Below are 21,487 nucleotides of genomic sequence, written 5' to 3' on the forward strand. Positions count from 1 at the left end.
ATGAGATGTCACTGAAGGAGCTCTCACCAGCACCCTCAGCTCCCAGTCTTTCTTTTCTTTCATCTTCCCAAGTGAACTATTTCATTTTTTTTTGTTACTGTTGTTTGCACTATTATAATTATGTAAATACTATTCACTGCTGGGCCGAGTAGTGAAATCTGTTTAGATTGTTTTCTTTGTTTTTCCTGGAGTTCACATTTGCCTTTATGTTTTCACCTGCTGAGTTTCCTCTGTACGTATAGCTAATGCCTCCTACATCTTCCGACAGGCACTCCGTACAGTTTTTGATCTAGTAGAATGCATCCTATATTCCATTGGTTTTGCATTTTCCTAGAACTCTCTGTCCTGTCCCAGTCTGGGATGGCTGCTCTCTGAGCTCCACCACCAGGCTGGTGGGCAGAGTCTCCAAGTCCCCTTCATAGAGTGGACAGCCCCTTCCTAACTTGTGCTGTCATGACTGGTTCCAACTCCCATTTCAGAAAGGCCTATGACCTCCACTGTGTCCCACACCGGCCTGAACTCTCAGCTCACAACAGGCATAAGGCCAGCTCTAGGCCTCATGTAGGCTGCTCTGTCTCCACACTGCTCACCACTATGGTTCATGTTCCAATGTTTCCAGTTCTGCAGAACTTCCTTCCCTGTGCATTTTCACAGAACATTTAAAGAGTGGCCTCCACTCTCTGGCATACGTTTGTGTTACACAAGGAAGGGGGCCAGCTCCTCTGCCCTCTTGTTTGAAAGAGAAGCCGATGCTCTTGGTGTCCTCCTAGTGTCCCCTCAGGCCTCACCCTACAGGCACAATGGTAAGACTTTCGGCTGCCTGAGGCTAGAGCCTGCTCCGCTGGGCAGTTCAAGCTAAGAAGGGTCAAAGAGAGAATTTATGCTTCTTCCCATAACATCCTTAAAAATACATTTTGTGTTTTCTAACAATCTCCAGCTTACAGAAAAGTTGTTAAGAATGGTACAGGACCTCTCCCTGAAGCATTTGTGAATTAATTGCTGACCTAGGGCTCTATCATGCACCCAAACAAGGCTGTTCTCTGACATAACCATAGCACCTCGTCCAAAGTAGGGTCATCACCATCTGGTCTTAGACTACATCCAAGACTTTCTGGTTGTCCCAGTACTGTGCATGGGATCCAACCCAGGGCCACACATCACACTGTGCCATCATCTTTTTAGTCTCTGAAGATCCAGAACATTCCTTGGCCTCTCCCTGACAGCTGAAACCCTGACACCTGTGAAGGTTCTGGGCCCGTCCTTCTGTACATAGATAGTCCCTCCACGTGGATGTCTGAGTTTTCCTCATGATCAGAGGCAGGCTATGCTTCTTCGGCAGGAGAATCACACAACTGACATGCCGTCTGCCCGTCCCACCCTGTCGGTGATGCAGGACTACGATTGAGCCAACGAGTGATGGTGTCCGATCAGATTGTTTGGTTACAATGCGGGTGTCTGCCCGCATCTCCCCTGGGGACTCACTCTTCTTCCCTTAGTGATTATGGGAACCTTGCGTGAGGAACTTTAAAACCAGGCAAATAGACTATTTCTCATCAAACTTTCAACTTACAAATAATTTATCCTAGTATCTGAATATGTGTGGACTTGTGGTTTCCTATTTTATTCTGTGATTATAACTTGTGACAATAATTGTGACCTCTGATTTGCCAGTGTGGGGCGGGGGGAGCTTCAAGCTGGTAACGTCCCTTTGACATGTCCCAGTTATGCTTTGGGCCCTTCAGTACTTCTGGGCACAGGAAGGTGTCCCAGGCGCATCCTGTCCTCTCCCTGCCCAAGCCCTGGGAACATCTTGCCAAAGAACTCTGGTTCCTTCTATGGAGGATGGAATTTAGAAACCAGGATGTGTGTTCTCAGTGTGCTCACGGCTGTTGGGGTGTCACTCCTCTCAGGCCCTCTCACTAGACAGAGCTGCGAATTATATGGATGTTTGTACAAACACACGTTTACATCTACAATTTTTCTCTTTGTTTATAAACATTGCAACTTATCGGTTCATGGAAGTCTTGCTGATTCCAATTCAACACACGATTCATTTATTCGTCTCCATATTAAAAACAATGTTTATTTTTGAGAGAGAGAGAGAGAGAGAGAGAGTGTGTGTGTGTGAGCTTGAGCGCGGGAGGGGTAAAAATAGGGGGAGAGAAAGAATCCCAAGCAGGATCGGAGTTTTCAGCGCGTGAAGCCCAATGCGGGACTTAATCCCATGACCCTGCGATCATGACTTGAGCCGAAATCAGAGTCAGATGCTCAACTGACTGAGCCACGCAGGAGCCTCATCCAGGTTAACGTTTTAAAATGTCATCTTAGCACGTTCTTAACAATGACAGTTTGTGCCTGGCTTCAACCAGGTGTTTTCTTCCACTTCCCAGGGGGCAGGGGGCAGGGGGCAGGCAGTAGGGGGCAGGGGGCAGGTGGGAGCTGGGGGGGACTGGGCTGGTCCACTCAGGGAAGCAGGAAGCTGTCTGTTGGGGTCTCTTTGTCGGGGCTGCTGCCTCGAGCCTTCCAGCCCTTTTCCCCCATTGGGCCTGTGAGCGTCCCCCTCCCCCCCATCACTGCCAGTGCCCTCACCTCTGACCCTGAACACTGCTGGCTCCAAGGCCAGCTCCCAGCCTCTCAAGCCCTCCTCAGGACCCGAATGATGTCGCTCCTCTGCCGGCCGATGTGTCAATCCTTGGCCACAGGGGGTGGAAGCCACGTGGGGCAGAACTTGCTCTCCTTCCCTGTTGGTCCCAGCACTCAGCCCTGTGCCTGCAGGGGTACAAGTCCCACAGATATGAACACACACAGCCCGCTGCCCACACCGTGAGCCGGGGCGGGGGCGCAGGTGTAGTGGGTCCCTGCCCTCCGATGTGGCTTTGCCCGTGGACTGGACCTTCTGCCTGCCAGCCTGGTGCCTGGCCAGTGGCAGGGGGACAGGGGGAGGAGTGAGCCACCCCACCATCCAGCTGTGGGGGTGGGGTGGAGGGAGAAAGGCCAGCAGGGCTGAGACACCCCACTGGGTCAGAGAGAAGACAGGGAGCCTGGTTGGCTCTGTCTAGGCATGGCTGGCCTGGCCTTTGGTGGGCGAGGTGGGCTTGGCTGCTCCAGAAACTCCAACATCTTTCGGGGAGGAGGCCTCAAAGTCCAATGAGGAGGAGTTTTAGAGGTGATCCAGGCCCTTTCTGCTTCTCAGGGCTCTTCACCCCTCACCTGTCCCCTACTACATACCTCCTGCAACTTGGGAAACATGTTGGGACCCATGCCTGGCCCCTTCCTGGGACCCCTTCCCAGATGCACACGAAGTCAGAGGATGTACAGGGAAGTGGTCCATTGGATCTGGGCACTGCCTATCAAGGGGACCAAGGGCTTGGGGCCCCTCTGGGGGTGTCTGCTTGGCCAAAAGAACAGGAGAAGTTCTGTGCTTGGCTGGAAACCCTTCCCAGACAGCCCTCTGGTGCCCCAACCGCCTCCTTTGGATTACAGGTTGCCCGAGCTGCGTAGAATTCAAACCCACATGGAAGAAACTAACCTTCTCAGGTAAAATAGAAACGTTTTTGGTCCAAATGTGGAGCAAGAAAATGATATCCCAAAACAAGAGGTGCCTTTTCTTTGTTTTTGAAATACTCCTTTGGAGCTTCATGTTTGCACACATAGAGACGCGTCCTATCGGGGCTGCTGTTGCTGGGGGAATCCGAGAGAAGGGTGGGAGGGACAGCCCTAGGACACAGGCGAGGGCGGGGGGGGGGGGTCGTGTTCATGGAGGGGAGTGATCAGGTGTCCAGACTTGGGGCCACTGCACCCTGAATCTCAAGCCCCTCCCTGGCCTCCCCCTGTGCCCGCCCGTCCTAGCTGCCTCCCCAGACACCTGCCGGCACCTCAGGGGTGACAAGGGCCATAGAGATGCCTGGTCGGCTCCCCGGGGCAGGTGCCACCCCCTAGGAGCGCTGGACTGGGACCACTTTCAGCCTCCACTGGGGAGGTAGGAGCAGGAGGTGGCAAGCTGAAGTCAACTGAAGGTCACTCAGGCTGGAGCAGGCATGGTCCTCACAGGTCACCTAGTGCCCAGGTCAGCTTGGGTGCCCTTGTCCTGTGGAGGAAAAGGTGTTGCTGTGTAGCTTGGCCGGACTGTCCTGCACTGGGGTTGAGCACAGATAGAACCGTCTCTTTGACTTCCAATGCCTACCCGCTAGGCCTCAGCTAAGACGCTGCCTCCTCTGGGGGCCATCTAGCCAGACTGTCCAACTTGGAGCCCCTGGTCTTTTCCTGTCCTGCACTTTCTGCGTTGTCTCTCCCCCTTGACAGCCAGTCGTGGAAGGACACACAGGGAAGTGTCTCCCTGGGGCTGCCTCAGGCGCCCTCCAGGCGTGGAAGGGGCTCTCCAGCCGGGGGCAGGGGCGGGGGAGCGGGCTGCTGCATAAGGGTCAGGCCACCTGTCTACGGACCGACCCCGGCCCGGCCCGGGCAGTGACCTGGCCTGTGCGCGCAGGGCACAGTTCCCGACTCAGGGTTGTGCATCGGAGGCACAAAGCCCCTGCCCCAGGGAGCAGGCAGTTCTGCACTGGGACCAGTGGGAGGCGAAGCTGCTGGCTGCCACGCGACCAGGGTGCACGGTCGTGGGGTGGTCGGTGCAGCCGGTCAATCATCCGGGGGACAGGGGCGGGGGGGGCGTGCTGGGCCGCGCCTGCACGTGTGGGGGGTTCCTGGGCCACGCTGCACCGTGTCTCTTGTGTGGCCTCCCTCGGGTGGGGCAATCCTAACGTGGAGTAACCCCCTAGACGTCCTCGTCATTCTATGGGGCCCGGGTCGTGCCCTGCGGCGTCCCCGCGGAGCGTGGGGTCCCCGTGGACTTGACGGCGTGGCGGGCGGCGGAGGCCGCGCCGCCCTCGACCTGCCCGCCCCCCCGCGAGTCTGCGGTTGTGGCGGGGGCCGCGTGTGGGTTTCGGGGCCCCGGCGGCGGCGGCGGTGGCGGCGGCGGAACCGGCGCCTTCCCAGCGGCGCAGGAAGCGGCCTCGGCCGGAAGGGGGGGCCCCGGGCGCCGCCGCTGCCCCCGCCGAGCGCCCTTCCGGAGGGCGGGGCCGAGCGGGGCCGAGGAGGCGGGGGTGGGGGGGGCCCGAGGGGGAACCGAGCGGGGCCGAGTCCGGGGCGGGCGGGGCCGAGCGGAGCCGAGTCCCCGGCGGACGGGCCCGAGCGCGGCCGAGCAGGCCCGAGCCCGGGCGGGGTGGCGGCGGGGGGGAGGGCGCGTTCTTGGAAGAGCCGGGCCGGGAGGCGGTCGCATTCCTGGCCGGCGCTGGGCTGAGGCGGACGCGCGGCTCCAGACGGCGCGAGGGGCGGGGCGGCGGCGGCGCGGGGCGGGGCGGCGCGGGGCGGGGCGGCGGCGTGAGCTCAGCGCTCGGCGCTCAGTCCGAGCCGGAGCGAGCCGCCGGGAGGATGTGCGCCGAGCCCCGCGCCGCCGCCGCCGCCGCCGCCGCCGCGCTCTGAGGGCCGCCGCCACAGGCGCTCCCGCCGCCCCGGAAGCCGCGCGCGCGCAGGCGGGCGGGCGGGCCGCGGAGCCGGGCGCGGGCGGCGGGGTGGGCGCGGGCCGGGCCGGGGCGGCCGGCGGCGGGCGCGACGCGGCCGGCCAGCGCCGCCGGGACGAGCCGGGCGGGCGCCGCGCGGTGGGAGGAGCGGGGCGGCGGCGGCGGCGGCGGCGCGCCGCGCGAGGACGGCCCGGCGGGCCCCGCGCCCGCGCCCCCGCTCCTCCCGGGCCCCTCGGCCTCGGCCGCCGCGGCGATTCGCGCCTCGCGGCGCCGGCACCTGCCCGCGCGCCCCCCGCGAGCCCCGGGCCCGCGAGCGTTGGCGTTGGCGTTGGCGGCGCGCGCAGGGTCATGCCCCGCGCCTAGGGCCCGGGGGGCGCGCGGGGGGCGCGCGGGGGGCCCGGGCGGCGGCGGCGGCGGGCGGGGCGCGGGGCGCGTGGATGTGGCGCCGGGCCCGGGCGCCGGCGGGCTCCAGCGGCGGGACCCCTTCGCCCCGCCCGCCTACCCCTTCGCGCCCCCGGGCGAGGCCGAGGCCGCGGCCGTGATCGGTCGGGAGCCGGCGGCGGCGGCGGCGGCGGGGGGAGGGGGCCGGGGCAGGGGCCGGGGGCGCCGCCGGGGCGCCCGGGGCGGCGGCGGGGGCCGCGGGGGCCCGGGCGCGCGGGAGCGGGAGCGGCCCGGGGAGCCGGAGCGCACCATGGAGGCGGCGGCGGGCGGCCGCGGCGGTTTCCAGCCGCACCCGGGGCTGCAGAAGACGCTGGAGCAGTTCCACCTGAGCTCTATGAGCTCGCTGGGCGGCCCGGCCGCCTTCTCGGCGCGCTGGGCGCAGGAGGCCTACAAGAAGGAGAGCGCCAAGGAGGCAAGCGCGGCTGCGGTGCCGGCGCCGGTGCCCGCGGCCGCGGAGCCGCCGCCCGTGCTGCACCTGCCAGCCATCCAGCCGCCGCCGCCGGTGCTCCCCGGGCCTTTCTTCATGCCATCCGACCGTTCCACCGAGCGCTGCGAGACCGTGCTGGAGGGCGAGACCATCTCGTGCTTCGTGGTGGGCGGCGAGAAGCGCCTGTGCCTGCCGCAGATCCTCAACTCGGTGCTGCGCGACTTCTCGCTGCAGCAGATCAACTCGGTGTGCGACGAGCTGCACATCTATTGCTCGCGCTGCACGGCGGACCAGCTGGAGATCCTCAAAGTCATGGGCATCCTGCCCTTCTCGGCGCCCTCGTGCGGGCTCATCACCAAGACGGACGCCGAGCGCCTGTGCAACGCGCTGCTGTACGGCGGTGCCTATCCGCCGCCCTGCAAGAAGGAGCTGGCCGCCAGTCTGGCGCTGGGCCTGGAGCTCAGCGAGCGCAGCGTGCGTGTGTACCACGAGTGCTTCGGCAAGTGCAAGGGGCTGCTGGTGCCCGAGCTCTACAGCAGCCCGAGCGCCGCCTGCATCCAGTGCCTCGACTGCCGCCTCATGTACCCGCCGCACAAGTTCGTGGTGCACTCACACAAGGCGCTGGAGAACCGGACCTGCCACTGGGGCTTCGACTCGGCCAACTGGCGGGCCTACATCCTGCTGAGCCAGGACTACACGGGCAAGGAGGAGCAGGCGCGCCTCGGCCGCTGCCTGGACGACGTGAAGGAGAAGTTTGACTATGGCAACAAGTACAAGCGGCGGGTGCCCCGGGTGAGTGTCCCTGCTGGCTGTGGGAGGAGGCTGGGTGTGCTGGGCCCCAGGGCCTGGAAGCTGGGAGGGCGGGGGAAAGGCTGGGGGGCCGTCCCGGGGCCAGGCAGGGGCTCTGTTCCTGCAGGCCGGGACTTGTCTTAGGGTTTGTTTTTGAGGAAATTCAGGGTGGCGTCAGTGTCCCCATCGACGGCTGCGTAGGAAGGTCCTCTGGCTCAATCCCCATGATGAGCCGGCTTGCTAGGAGTGGGGGTGGGGGTCCTCGTGTTCTGCGGCCTGGCGGGCACAGAAGCCATCGCTCAGATGGGCTGCGAAGGGCAGGCTTCAGGACTCAGATGCTCTCGTCCCGAGTCCTGGGAAGTTAGATGTGGGCCGAGCCCAGGCTGCAGCCTCAGGCCCTGGGGCCTGCCTTGGGGCCCTGAGGCGGTGTCCAGACCGAATGGGCTCCCAGGCTCGCAGACAGAGAGGGCTGCCTGCCCATGGACCTCAGCAGACAGAACTGGGCCAGGCAGCGCCTGTTTGTGCCTTGAAGTCTTGGGAGACAGACTCAGAAACGAAGCCAGGTGTCCAGGCCGCGGTGGCAGGGGGCCGAGACACGGCGACTCCAGCTCTGTGTGTCTCCGTGGGCCTCCCAGGGTGTGAATCCTTGAGTCCCCCGTGTGGTGGCAAGGGCCACTTGGCCCTGGGCTTGGGGCCCTGGTCAGTGGGCACCTGGGGCCCTGAGTAGGAGTAGCTCGTGGCCTGTGATTTGTTTTGGACACGCCTGGTTCCTTGTCTCCCTCTCCCTGAAACGCTGAAGGGGGGGGGGAGGCCACTGGCTGAGGCTCTGTTGTCTGCCCGGCGGAGGATCTCTGATCCGGCCGGGCAGCTTCTGGGCCACTGGACGCCAGAACCATTCACTGGGGTCCTCATCAGCTCTTCATGCTGCCTTCCCCTCCCCAAGTGTTTGTAACTTTTCTTTTAAATATCCAGGCTTATTAAGCTGCACGCTCGGAATGCTGCACTGGCTTAGCTATTCTTAGGAGGCCTAATTAATTCAGCTATTGCATCAAACTTTTCTTTTTCTAAATCTGTGAATAGATGCTCCCGCCCGGTTTTCTCTGGGCGCCCCTCCAGCGCAGTGTCAGAGTCTCGGTGAGCAGAGGAGGGGCTAGGGATGTAGGGGCCTGTTTGCCTGTGCTTGGGGAGAGGGCTGCCGTGTGCGCGCGCACACGTGCACGAGCGTTCGGTGGCATTTCTGCCCTCAGCTATGCCGGTGCCCAGGTGGCAGCCGTCCGCTGACTGTAGGGCAGGGGTTGTGCACGAGGGATGCTTTGAGTCGGGGAGGATGCTGGCAGGAAAGGCCGGCCCGAGCCCTCGATTTCAGATGAGTCTGTGATGGGCGGCGTGATAAGCACCCCGTGTGAACTAGGGGCTTTTCTGTTTGGGGCGCCTACTCCTTCCACCGCCGGTGTGGCCTAGGGGAGTCCTGTGTGCAGGGCTGTGGTAGGTGCGGGCTGTAGCCGGTGGGTGAGGCCGTGGCAGGTCCCCCACCTCCAGAGCAGGTGGCAGAGGGCCTTGTCCGGCGGGGTGTGCCTGTGTTGGTGTCCAAGTTGCGGGGTGGGGGCTCGCCGGGGCTGGCCTTTTGTCACAGCTACAGTCCTGGTCCCGGGGTCCCTTGTAGCAGGCCCTGTGCTCCTGGGTGCGGCCGTCCCCAGGCTCAGGGAAGGCCCAGCCTGGGCTCCCGGGCCGGAGCGCTGCCTGGGGAGGAGGCAGGACTGTTTCCTGGCGCCACCGTCCGTGGAGCTGAGGCCAGACCCCGTTTCTGCTCTGGCCTTTTCGACAGATGACCAGCGCCCTGTCTCCTTCCGTGCTTTCCCCCATGCTGCTTTAAATTTTACGTACCGATTAAACGGAAATTTCCCAAGATGAGGAGGACGCGCTTATCGTAAGCGGGTGGGGTCTCCAGGTCAGTGTCAGCCCCCGCTGTCCCGTGTGGTGGTGGCCCGGGCGTCTGCCCACGAGCTCTCGTGCCGACTCTGCCACCTCGTGGGGTGCTCTTCCTGCTGGCTTTTTCTGCCTGTCCTGTTCTTGGGGCTCTGCCTGCTGTCTTGGCTCTGTGACCACGCAGTTGGGAGTCCTGGGGTGTGTCGTTCTCTTTAAATCCCTTAGCAGAGCCATGTGCTCGTCTGTCTGCGTGCCGAGGGCACCACGTGAGGAGGAAGGTCTCGGCCTCAGGGAGGGATGGGACCCCCCAGCTGCCTAGACCCCACTTACTATGGAAGGAGCTGCCTGGGAAGAGCCCCCCCCCCCCCCCGTGCCCCGCCTATCTCTGATCGCTCCTTCCGGTCGCCTCTGATGGCTTATTTGTGGAATATATTTTGATTTCTTCAATTACTTTATAGCTTAGTTTAATATTTTTGACTTAGCAGGGTTGAGGACAGCAGAGAACAAAGAATTGCTAGAATTCCTGTCTGTAGAGGACATGACTCCCCTGGGGCCTTGGGTTCTGGTGAGGCAGTGGGAGCTGCGGCACGTTCCCGTGTTGTGGGGCTCGAGCCGCCCAGCTCTCCTGCCAGCCGGAGACTCGGCACCGTTCGCGCTCAGTGCCAGGAGGGCCGCTGGTCTCTGGGGGTCTTGGAGACCCGCTCACCTTTGCCCACCTGCTTTGCCTGTGGCCGTGGCCGTGGTGGGTTGTCTGTGGTTGCCCCAGTGTGGAAATGAGCGTGGGGTGGGGCTCCGACCTCGAACCCGGAAACCCTGTGAAGGCGGCCTGTCTGTGAGTGTGGGTTGGCAGGCCTCCTTAGGGATGCCCCCTCACGTCACGGGGGCCTGCAGGAAGTGCTGTCGGCCGTGCTGGGGCCGTGGGGAGCCGTCTCCCAGCCTCTCCCCGCCCCCCCCCCCCCCACAGGGTGCTGCCCTGGGCGCCCTGTGGTAGGCTAGCCCAGCTGCGGGACCCCAGGGGATAGCTCCCACGTCCTCATTGCGTCCCTCCTGCTGTGTGACCTCGAGCTAGTTGGCCTAACCTGCGTGGGTCTCCGTTTTCTCGTGTATGAGATGGGGACCGTAGCAAGTGGTGACTGGTGATGTTTTATTTCTCTAGGGTGTTTAGGTGTCCTGTGGGGTGGGGGTGGGGACACGTCATGTGTGGAGGAACACATGGCAAGGAGATGGGGACCGTGGTGCCCTTTCTACCCCTGCCCTCCTCTTCTGCCCGACTGGCTCTGTCCCTTCCTCTTGGGCTTGTCTGATGGTGTCTGCGCTGAATTGGCCTGGTTGTTTAGCAGCGTAGGTTGCTGTCACAGAGGAGGACGTGCGTGCTGCCGGCTCAGCTGCTGCTGGGGGCCTGGTCTCTTGGCCCGCAGGAGGCCTCCTCGCGGGGTAACCAGGGCCGACCGCGGGATGGGGCGCTGCCTCCCTGGGGCCCCGGGCAGGGTTGGGGCTCCTCGGAGATGCTCTTTGTTCTTCCGGGAGTCCCGATTCCCAGATCGGAGAGCCTGGCTTGTGCGGATCGTCCATTCGTTCTTCAGACCGCCTTCAGAAGGGTCCTTTTGTAGCCTTGCTCTTGTCATGCGGCTCATTGTGCTCCAGGGGCCTGCAGGCCGATGGCCCCTTGGCGTGTGGCGTGAGGGTCCGCGACTGCATGTGTCTGGATTCCTGACGTTGGGACAGGTTTTCTCGTGTCACCTGCAACTTCTCCCTGGTCAGAGGGCAGGCTTCCTCAGAGCAGGGACCGGCCGGCAGCCCTGGGGGTGCTGAGTCTTGTGGCCTGTCTTGGGGAGTGACGGCACCTCTTGGGTCCACAGGCTGGGAAGGGGGTCTTGGTCTGTGGACTCTCCCCTGGAGAGGTGTGTCTGGTCTTATTTAAGCTGATGTTATCACGGGAAGGAACAGTGTGAAGAGGGTGCTGCCAGGCTGGAACAGACTCCGACCCGCGCGCTTCCTTGGGGCCCCCCCTTGAATGGGGTGCTGTCCTTTGGATGCCGTCTGCTGTGTGGGTAGAGACTTAGCGACGGAGTCGTCTCTTTGTCCACTCGTTTTGCTGTAGGTTTTTGTGGGGTTCCATGGTGATTTCCTGGCTGCAGATGTGTGGTTGAGAAGGTGGGTGCCGGCTTAGGTGACACCCTGGTCGGGCCTTGGCCACCCCCTCCCACCCATGCGGAAGGACAGGGTGTGCCAGAATGAAGGCTGGGGAGTCTTCTCCGGTGGGGGACGTGGCAGCTCAAATGAGCTCTGCTTCCCCCCCATGCCGTGGAATTGGCCGTGCGGGAGCGAGGGGCTGCTGAATGGCTGGCCGGGTGCCTCAGCCCGTCTGAGTGAGCAGAGGCATGTCTAGATGGTTCTCCAGGTGTGGTCTGTCCGCCTGTCTGTCTGCCATCCTGCCAGTTTCCAGCTGGGCCAGGCCCCCTAGCTTCTGGGGTCTCCCCAGGGCAGCAGCTCGCCTGGGGCAGCGGGGTCATTGAGTGACCTTTGCCTCTGTCCCTGCTGTCTCGCTGGGGTCTGTCCGTCCGTTCGTCCGTCAGCTGGGGCTATGAGAGTAGGGTCATTGACTCTTGGCGTCTCGGTTTCTCAACCTTCCCCGCAGCCGGTTTGTGTAATGTCTGTCTGAGGTGCCGGGTGAGGGCAGACAGGCCTGCGCTGGAGGAAGTCTGGGGGACTGTGGCCGAGCCGCACCCTGCACCCCTGGCCGCCGGGGGGTGGGGGTGGGGGGCTGGGGGAGGCCGTGCTTCCGGGGCCGGCCCTGGCCGTCTGGCGGGAGGTGGCCCAGGCTGGCGGCCGGACTCTTCACGGCGGTCCCGGAGACTGTTACACAAGCACCAATAATGTGTCTCTTTCTAAGGATTGCGAAAGTCAGGGAGGATTTCTCCACTGGAGGAATTATGCAAGTTTCAACTGAAATGTTTTTAAAAAGTTTCTTTGTTTTGAGTCAAAATATAGAGGCTGAATTATTTCCTTAAGGTCCGTGAGAGCTGCAGGGGGAGGAGAAGGCCTCCGTTCTTGCCCCAGCCCTTGCCCTCCTGGCTCGCTGTCCCTGGGGAAATGGGGAACCAGGCGGAGTTGGGACGGAGCCGGGGCGTGGCCTGGGGTCCATGCCCATTGCTCCCCGCTTTCTGTTTATTGACCATCTCAGATGGGGGGGGGTGGATCAGCGTCGCAATGAAGGGACAGGAAGTCATTTCCTGGGGGTGTGGGGCGGTGTGGGGCTGTGTGTGGCGGGCAGCCCCTCCCTGCAAGGCCTCGCGTGGTCTGAAGCGGGTTTCGGTTGGTGTTGGGTTAGAGCCACAAACGGTGTCCATGGGAATGAAGTGGCGTGGGTGGTAGGGACCTTGGGGGGGGGGGGCTACATATGTGGCCACCCTGTTGCATGTGTGAGCACGACCCAGGTCCCCGCCCTGCCTGACCTCTCAGAGGCTGCCCCGCACCCCCTCCCTCCCCCGCTGCCCTGCCCGGTAGCCCAGGTGCGGTTTGTGCAGGCAAACTTGGGTCACGCTCAGGAAGCCTCTAGCACGTTTGCAGGGCTGGCGTGGAGTAAACAGTAGCTCTTACGCTGCTCTTCTGTGAATCAAGAGTCCGATTCTAGGGGAGCCCTGCTTTCAGAGCAGTGAGGACGGGCTGAAGGCCCGTTTTGCTGCATGAGACTTACTGTTTTTCGGGGCAACATCAGTGCAGAGGCTCTGCGAGGTGGAGTGGCCTTGCTGGTCCCAGCATGGGAGCCAGGAGGGGGGCCTGGGGGTGGGGGTCCCTCCAGTTTTGGGACTCACCACCGCTGGTGTCAATTTGTTTACTAAAATTAAGGACCCAGACCCTGGCGTGAAATGGAACTGGGATGGTTGGGGGACGGGAGAGATGTCTAGAAGAAGGACGAGAGTGGACGGGCACCTGCTGGGGCAGAGATCCCTCTGGCTGCGTGTAGGTCTGCTGGTGACCGTGGTGCCCAGTACCCGCTGTGCGTGTCCCGGGCGCTGCTCTGGTCGTTGCTGGAAATGCTCGTCCCTTGGGGTAATCCTCGTGTCTTTCGTGTGGGTGGAGGCAGATGGGAGGCTTCGGGAGGAGTCCTGGCAGAGCCCGGGAAACCCGTGAGATTGTCTGGGTGTTTGGCGCCTGTGTCTCATCTGACTTTACTGCTGGGACTGGGGAGGCTGCAGAGAGCAGGACTTGGAGACTTCCAGCTACGGGTCGCGATTCAGGAAGCGCCGGCGCCACGCTCGGGGCCGCGCAGCCTGCGGTGGTCGGGCCTTCCGCTCCGTTCCCCGGGCCAGCCCGCTGCGGTGGGCCTGGGATTTGTGTGTTTGTGGTTGTCAGCCTCGTGGAGGGGGCAGGTTGGTCACAGCTGGGTCCCCAGTTCCGGGCCCGGAGTAAATACTCCTTGAATGACTCACAGAGGCATGAAATCACTAGTTATCGAGAAACCTCGGCAGCTCTGCTCCTGACGGCGAGGAGAGAGGGAGGGAGTTTCTCGGGAGTAGAGTGGTGTCTCTCAGGCGTCGTTTGTCCTGGCCGTGTCATGTGTCGTCAAGAAGGTGGCTTGCTCAGATCTGCGCGGGGGGGCTTCGAACCTGCTCTGTCTCGGGTGCTTGGCTATTGCCTGTTGAGCGAAGGTGTTCTCAGCTCTGGCGCCGGATGAGCCTGGCCGTGCTGCCCGCCTTGAGGGGGCTTCCGATGGCACGTTAGCTGGCTGCTTTGAAAGAAACATCTCTCGTTGGAAATAGGCTTCCCAGGGACCCACTGGGGTGCTTGAGGTAGAGGGTCACCGCTGTGGCAGGTGGGGTGGCAGGGAGGAGAGGGGAGCCCGAGACGGTCAGCCGGGTCCCTGCGGTCTGAGGGCCCCAGGTGCCAGTGGGGCTCTCGTGTGGCCCTTGCCCCCTAACCGGACCCCGGAGCCCACGTGTGAGGGGGCAGGTAGGGGTGACAGTCCCATGATGGCGGCTCCACCGTGTGTCCCAGCTCCTGGGTCTGAACCTCTGGGATGGGGGTGGGGACAGTGCACGTGTTCTGGGGGCATCTGCTGGTGGCGGGTTGTCTGTCTCCCTGCCCCAGAGGCCGTCTGCTGCGTCCTCACAGGAAGCTACTTGCTTGTGACTTGGTGTCTGGGGACCTGCCTAGAGTCTGGGTCTGGGGCACGTTCTCCCCTGTGCCCTCCTCTTCTCCACCGGGGCATGCGGCGTGTTGGGGGAGGAAGTGTGTTTTTGGGGGGGGCTGAAGGTCTGTCCTGCTTCATACGCAGGACACGACCCCTGCGCTGCAGTGCCCCCACAGCCCGGGTGAGCATGGCTACCCCCGCTGGGCACTCGGTGCCGGATGACCAGAGAGAACCTTTCATGGGGGCCAGGCCTGCATTCCCTTGGGAGCAGAGCCAGCTTCTCATGCCCTGTCTCCATCTGTCCCCTGTCAGCTGAGTGTTCTTTCGGTGACCCCAGCCCCCTGGTGAGACCTCTGTGTGGGGGGGTGGCAGTGATGGGCGAGCCGGCTCCTGCGTGTGGCATTCGTGGCTCCTTCTCTGGCCCTCCTGGTTCCCCCTCTGGCCCTCCTTCCACAGAGCCGTGGGTTGGGCACCACTTCAGTCCGTGGGGCTATCCCTGTGGATGCTTTTGTCTGCCTGACATTCTCCGTCCAGACCTGCTCCCCGCTACACCGAGACCGTCAGGATGGGAAGTGACAGTGGCTCCGCTGTGGGGACGTGGACACTGGTCTGTGATCCTGATGTAGGCTCTGTGCTGAAAGTGACACAGAAACCCCTGTTGTTTTTTTTTTAATTTTTTAATGTTTGTTTATTTTTGAGAGAGAGAGAACGAGAGCAGGGGAGAGGCAGAGAGAGAGGGGAAGACGCAGAATTTGAAGCAGGCTCCAGCTGTCAGCACAGAGCCTGATGTGGGGCTTGAACTCGCAGACCACGAGATCATGACCCGAGCTGAAGTCAGATGCTTAACCGACTGAGCCACCCAGGCGCCCCCATAACCCCTGTTTGAAAGACGCACAGCCCTGTTGCCAGCCTGGGCCCTGTGGTGCCCCGTCTGGGTCCCTAAGCCGCCCTGGTCGGCTGAGATTCATGCGTCGTGCTGGTGCTGGGGCTGCCCTGGTCGGGCCCCTGATCACAGGGAGCTCCCCTTCTTGAGGGGGGCGCTGTCAGCCTTGTGGTTCCTGCCGTGTGGCCCCTGGCCACCACCGCAGAGCGAGGCCACGTGTGCCAGCCTGGGGCCTGTGCCTGTGTGTGGACGGTGAGCGCGGCCGTCCAGGCTCAGCCATCGCCACCGGTGAGGCAAGTGTGTTTCTCCAGTGGCCGGGCTGGTGCTCCCTGAGCACGTGGAGGACCCCGGATGGAAGGGGGCAGTCAAGTGCACCACCGGGGAAGCCGGGAACCCTCTCCCCGGAGGGACAGGCAGGTGCGCTCGTCCCACGTGCTGGGAGACTGCATGGGAGGTTGAGGCAGAGGTGCCGGGCGGGGGCGGCCAGGAGCAGCCCATGGTGGGATCTCCGGGCTGGCGACTCTGCCCCCTTCCCACCCCAGGCGGGGGGCCGGGGCCGTGGCCAGAGAGTGCTGCGGGGGTGAGGGTACCCCGGGCCTGGCGGGAAGTCCTTGCGGCCCCGGCGGGCGTGTGCGGGTGGTCCCGCCTTACCTGCTGCCTCTCCGCTTCCTGGCGTTACAACTGTGTTGCCCAAACCATTAAAAAAATGATGCTCCCAAGCTGAATGATATGCAAATGTAGTCAATTAAGCGAGGGGATTTTAATTAGCAGTTTAAGTTCATGTGTGAAGTGCCTTGCCTTAATTACTTGACAGTTTTGTTGTAAATTTGCTAAGTTTTTTTTGCAGAACTATCAAAACTGTGATTTTTTTTTTTTTTTTTTTTTTTAACATTCTTGTATGCAGTAAGTGTCGCCCAGCCTGCCTGACCTTAGTGGATTTTGTCTCATTTTAGGAAGCTCTTTCAGCTTTGAGAACAAGGTAGGCCCGCGGGTTGCCTCGGTGCGGCTCGGTGAGCGGGGACGTGTTCCGTGTTTGTGGAGCGCGGGCCGGCCGTGGTCTTGGGCTGGGGAAGCGGGCCCGGTCCTGGAGCGGAGGTCAGGGAGGGTCTTGACTGACGGGACCACAGAGGGCTGGGGGCTACGGGCCTGTGCCCTGAGGAGCTTTGAGGGGCCTGCACGGTGGGCCCGGGTTCCCTCGTCGCCACAGCGCCCATCTCGGTCCCTGATGCCTGTTGGGGGCCCGGGGGAGTTCCGGACTTTGAAGCTCCTTCCCAAATACGCAGGAGGAAGCCTCTCCTCCTGCACACCCCCCACGCCCCGAACCGGAGTGTGGTATCCCCTCCACGGGCTCAGCCGGGGCTGGCCTGGTGTGCCTTCGCTGCCGCCAGGCGAGCGTTCCGGCGTGGGAGCGGGTGGTCCTGTGGGGCTGGCGTTGGAGCCTCCTCCCCTTTACGGGAGAACGTGCCCTCGCTGTTCTCCAGAGGGTCTGGGGTCACGGAGGGTCCCTCTGTGGACTCCCCTGCACCCCTAGACTTAATTGCCTGGTGGAGCTTGACGTCTCTTGTGCAGTTAGATGTTTTATTTTCTCACTTAAACGTTTTTATTTGAATCGTGATTGCTGTGGTGGATCTGTTTTCTCTCAGTCTCTGCGACAAAGGCTGGTGTCCTGGTTCTCTGTGTGATCCCTGGGGGGCTGAGGACCATGACGGGGACCCAGCAGGGCGGCCCCACAGGGTGGCCCGCTGTCCCCGTGGCTCCAGGCTTTTGGAACCTTGGCCATCGTCAGCCTCCTCGGCAGGTGTGAGGGGCCGGGGGCCTGTGGAGGGGGTGCAGGTGGCACCGGGGAGCTGGGCCAGGGGGTGGCAGGAGCTCGGTGGCCGCTCTGCGTGCCTGGGCCTCTGCCGCTGTTGGTTACGCTTCACTGGCCTCGTGGGACAGAAATCCAGGAAGGCGGTGCCGGGCAGGGCTGCCCGGATCCCTTCCTGTCACTCCCAGCACCGAGATGGTGGGCGCGCGCCATCTGATGCAGGGCCCAGGAGGGGTGCGTCCCTTCCAGCGCCATCGGGGCGCGTCTGGGGATACGGATACGGAAACGGAAACGCAGGTTAGGACGGGAGGTTTCCCGCTTACACCTGGGTGGCGAGGCTAGTGAGTGTGGCCCACACGCCCGGCCCAGCACTTCCCAGTGTCTTTCGCGTTTGGTTTCCTCCGACTTCTCCCCCTTTTTTTTGCAAGGGGCTGTGCTGATTTCCTAGTTCAGCACTTCATCTCCTAACGTGTCCAGAGTCCGGACGGGTCACAGCCGTGGCGCCAGTCAGCGTAGCTGACAGTAACGAAGGGATCTCCTTCCTGCCAGAGGCGCCCAGCCCGCACTCGGGTCCCTGCTGTCTCAGAAGTGGCTCTTCCGCGCTTGCTTTGCAGGGTCCAGGGCCACCGTTGCTCATGATTGAGGGGCCTTCTGCGCGTGCCTGCTGCGTGCACACGGGTGCGTGTGCCTGCCTCTGTGCGCGTGTGTAAGGCCACATATTTCCAAGTATTCTGTGGTATCGAGGGTTCCGGCATTTGTTTAGCTGCGTTTTTGTTACGAGTGAGGCTTCAGGGAGCGTCTTGCCGCAAAAGCTTCCCGGAAGCCTCCGAGCACCAGCGTAGATGCGGGAACGTCATCTCAGACCGGCTGCGCCCCCCGCGTCCCCACGCAGGTTAAGAGGTACACTCTGCCTGCTCTGCTCGTCTGTTTCATTGCGACCCCCAGGGGACTCCATCCTGAACGTCCTGTGTGTGCGCCTGTGTCCCCGTGGAGCCGGCGTGGCCCCGTCACTGGCACTTGTCTGCACAGGCCCTCGCCCGGGGCTCCGGTCACTCGCTTGCCGCCTCGTTGCCGTGTGGCTTTGCCGCTTGAGCACATCGGCCTGTCCCCACTCTCGGGGCGGATGGTCTGGCTTCCCACGTGGATGACTTTGAACAGGAGTCGCGGATCGTCGTCGGCCCGTGTGCGCGTGCCTGGGGCCTGGGCCCTGAGTGACGGGCTGAGCCGGAGGGCACCTAGATCGTGCTGGGCTGTTCTCCGAAGTGGCTCTGCCGTCCCCCTGCGGGGGGGAGGGGCCCCCCATGTCCTGTGCTGGCCGAGGTCAGCCCTCTCTGACCGTGTGTCTCCTTGGGCACGTGTGAGGTCAGGTGGGGGGGTTTCTTGTGGAAGATTCGGCAGATCAACAGGGGCACCCGCTGGTGTTACTTACACACACACACAACATGCACATCTGTATCTCCTGTGCCTCCTAAATCCCGACTGAGGGGTGACCGCTCCATGCTCTGACGCCAGGAGACCTGGGGCCCCTGAGAGGGTTCTCGATTTTACACATTCCTGAAACTCGTTCTGTAAATGGCTTGCCAGTTTGTTACACGCCCAGAGAATTAAGACGGTTCCTTTGCTCTTACAACCTTTGGTGGCTGTCATTCGGGATAACTTTGTTAATTTGAAGGGTGAAAATCTCATTTTTTAACTTCTTTCTACTGGTATTGGCCATTTTGTTATTTTTCGTGTTTTTGTAATTAGCCTCGTGCATTTGCTTTGTTGTGGTAAAATATAGCTATTGTAAAACTTGCTGTTCTAGCCTTTTTTTTTTTTTTTTTTGAGAGAGCATGTGGTGGGAGCTGGGTGGGGCAGGGGGTGAGGGGGAGAGAGAGAGAGAAAGAGAGAGAGAGAATGAATCCCTATAGGCTCCACGCTGAGCCCTACTCGGGGCTCGATCCCATGAACCGTGAGATCATGACCTGAGCCAAAATCAAGAGTGGGACGCTTAACTGACTGAGCCACCCAAGCGCCCTAAACTGGGTTGTTCTCTAATTGAGTTTTGAAAGTTCTTTATATAACTTAGGTATGTTCTTCACCCAATGTGATTTGCTAATGTTTTCTGCTAATCTGTGACTGTTTCATTCTCTGAACGGTGTCTTTAGAAGAGCAGATATTTTTAGTTTTGATGAAGTCCAAGTTACAGTTCGTATTTTTATTTATACGTATACATATATATATATATATATACACACACACTTGCTGTTTATTTTGCGAGAGAAAGAGAGGGAGAGAACGAGCAGGGGAGGGGCAGAGAGAGAAGGGGGACAGAGGATCAGAAGCGGGCTCCGAGCTGAGGGCAGAGAGTCTGATGTGGGGCTCGAGCCCACGAACGGTGAGATCGTGACCTGAGCCGAAGTTGGATGCTCAATCAGCCGAGCCACCCACGCACCCCAGTATTTTTAATTTTTTGAGAAACGGCCGCACTTTCCTACGGTGGCTGCACTGTCGGGCGTTCCTACCACCAAGTGCACGAGGGTTGCCTTTCTCCCACATGCTTGCTGAGGATCCCTGTTTGTTTTGTGTTTTCTGTGGTTTCGGTAGGGCAGCCACCCTGATGGGCGCAGGCGGGTGGTCGGTCGTCGCGACCCTGGTCTGCACGTCCCCGCGGTGGGTGAGGTGAGCGACCGGTGTGCTTCTTGGCCGTGCGCTTGCCTTCTGTGGAGAAATGCCTGTTCAAGTCCTTTGCCCCTTTTTGAGTCGAGCTGTTTTGTTTTATTCGTTGGTGGGAGTTCCTGATGTATTCTGGATGTGAGTCCCGTCCGTTGTGGTAAGTGACGGTCCGGTGTCATGTCTCTGGTACGTATTGGAGCTTACGATCCTCCGTTGGCGTCAGAGGCAGGAGCCTGTCTGTGCAGGAGACCCTCCGTGCCACCCAGGCAAGGGCAGGGACTGGGGTGAGGGGCTCTGGGTGTTTGGGGGGGCAAGTCTCATGGTGCGAGCACAGTGGCAGGTGGACCTGAATGTGGATGTCATCTTATTTTTGATTTTGTTTTTCAAAAGATTTCATTTTACTTCATTTATTTATTTAAAAAAAACTTTTTTTAATGTTTATTTATTTTTGAGACAGAGAGCACGGATGGGGGAGGGGCAGAGAGAGAGGGAGACGCAGAATCCGAAGCAGGCTCCAGGCTCCGAGCCGTCAGCACAGAGCCCGACGTGGGGCTCGAACTCACGAACCGTGAGATCGTGACCTGAGCCGAAGTCGGATGCTTAACCGACGGAGCCACCCAGGCACCCCAAAGATTTTATTTTTAAGTGATCTCTACGCCCAATGTGGGGCTCGAACTCACAACTCCGAGATCAAAAGTTGCGTGCCCCACCGACTGGGCCAGCCAGGTGCCCCGTAGAGGTCATTCTGTTGTGGAGTGCCTGCCATGTGTGCGGCCTGTGGCAGCCGGGAAGGGGTCAGTCCACCCTCGAAATCCATTGTCTCCACAGCTCACATCCCTCTCCTGTGGACTTTTAGGTCCAGGCCTATTCTCAGCCATAGTTCGCACTAGTTTGGTTCTGTCGGTTCCAGGAGGCTAGTAGGGGTGACAGGTGGCCTGGGGGGTGCTGGTCCTCCAGACAGGCCACATGCTGTTGTGTTGTGGCACCTTGTGCGGGAGGCGAGTGTGTGTAAGTGACCATGGCCTTGAGGCTGAAGGGGGCGGCCTTGTCCTTTCTGCAGAGCCCTGGAGGGCCTGGCCTCCTGTCTCTTTGGGTCATGGGGTGGCCCCTGGGGCCTGGAAGGTTGCCTTGGCCAGGACATGTGGCATCCACGCTGCCTGTGCCCGTCCCTGGGGCTGCCCTGACCGAGCCAGGGACTCCACTGCCAGCAACCATTTCCGTGACTTGGTTTCCAGATGCCCCTTGACCCTTGGCCTCTGGGGTCAGGTGCAAGCTTGGATCCGAGAGCAGATTCCTGGTCCAGGTGACAGCTCTTCTTTTCGTCTGGCTCTTAGCTGTGGACTATTAACGAGGGCAGGGGTGCTCTGGGAAGGAGGCTCCTCGGTGTTTGTTTGTCAGATCCTCCCGGGGTTCCCATCTGCCAGGCGCTGGTCGGAGGAAGGCCTGGCCGTGGGAGCCTGGGCAGGGGCCCTGTGTCCAGCTTCAGGAAGGGTGGCTCTTTGGGTTTGGGTTGAAGGGGAAAAGTTGAAAATCTCTTAGAGGCCACTTGTCTGCTGCCCACAGCGAGGCGAAGGTCACTGTCCCTTTTTTTTTTTTTTAATGTTTGTTTATTTTTGAGAGAAAGCACGAGCAGGAAGGGGCAGAGAGAGAGGAAGACACAGAAGCTGAAGCATCTCCAGGCTCTGAGCTGTCGGCAGAGAGCCTGATGTGGGGCTTGGACTCAAGAGCCACGAGATTGTGACCTGAGCTGAAGTCGGACACTTAACCGACCGAGCCCCCAGGTGCCCCAGAGGTCACTGTCCTCGAGTCTGATTTTCAGCGTCCTTTTCTCCTTCCCTCATCTCTGGATGAGGAGTAGTCACCGCAGCTATTTCCGGTCAAGTAGGAGTTTCTAGAAGTTTAGACAGAA

The 21,487-nt window shown here is 61.1% G+C and overlaps 1 protein-coding gene across 4 annotated transcripts in view; it reads left to right on the forward strand.

Moving 5' to 3' along the window:
- Positions 1-6,110: 6,110 nt before the first annotated feature.
- SKI (SKI proto-oncogene) overlaps positions 6,111-21,487 on the forward strand; it is a 69,655-nt gene continuing 54,278 nt past the window's right edge. For 2 of the 4 annotated variants that reach the window (XM_027060686.2, XM_053205537.1), the window contains exon 1: positions 6,112-7,176. In XM_027060686.2, coding sequence (XP_026916487.2) covers positions 6,208-7,176 — 969 coding nt within the window. In that variant the 5' untranslated portion in view covers positions 6,112-6,207. Of the gene's footprint in view, positions 7,177-21,487 lie in introns of all 4 variants that reach the window. The other 2 variants (XM_053205533.1, XM_053205543.1) reach the window with 2 other exon arrangements.

This window comes from Acinonyx jubatus, chromosome C1 (assembly GCF_027475565.1).
Source record: "Acinonyx jubatus isolate Ajub_Pintada_27869175 chromosome C1, VMU_Ajub_asm_v1.0, whole genome shotgun sequence".
Taxonomy (NCBI): domain Eukaryota; kingdom Metazoa; phylum Chordata; class Mammalia; order Carnivora; family Felidae; genus Acinonyx; species Acinonyx jubatus.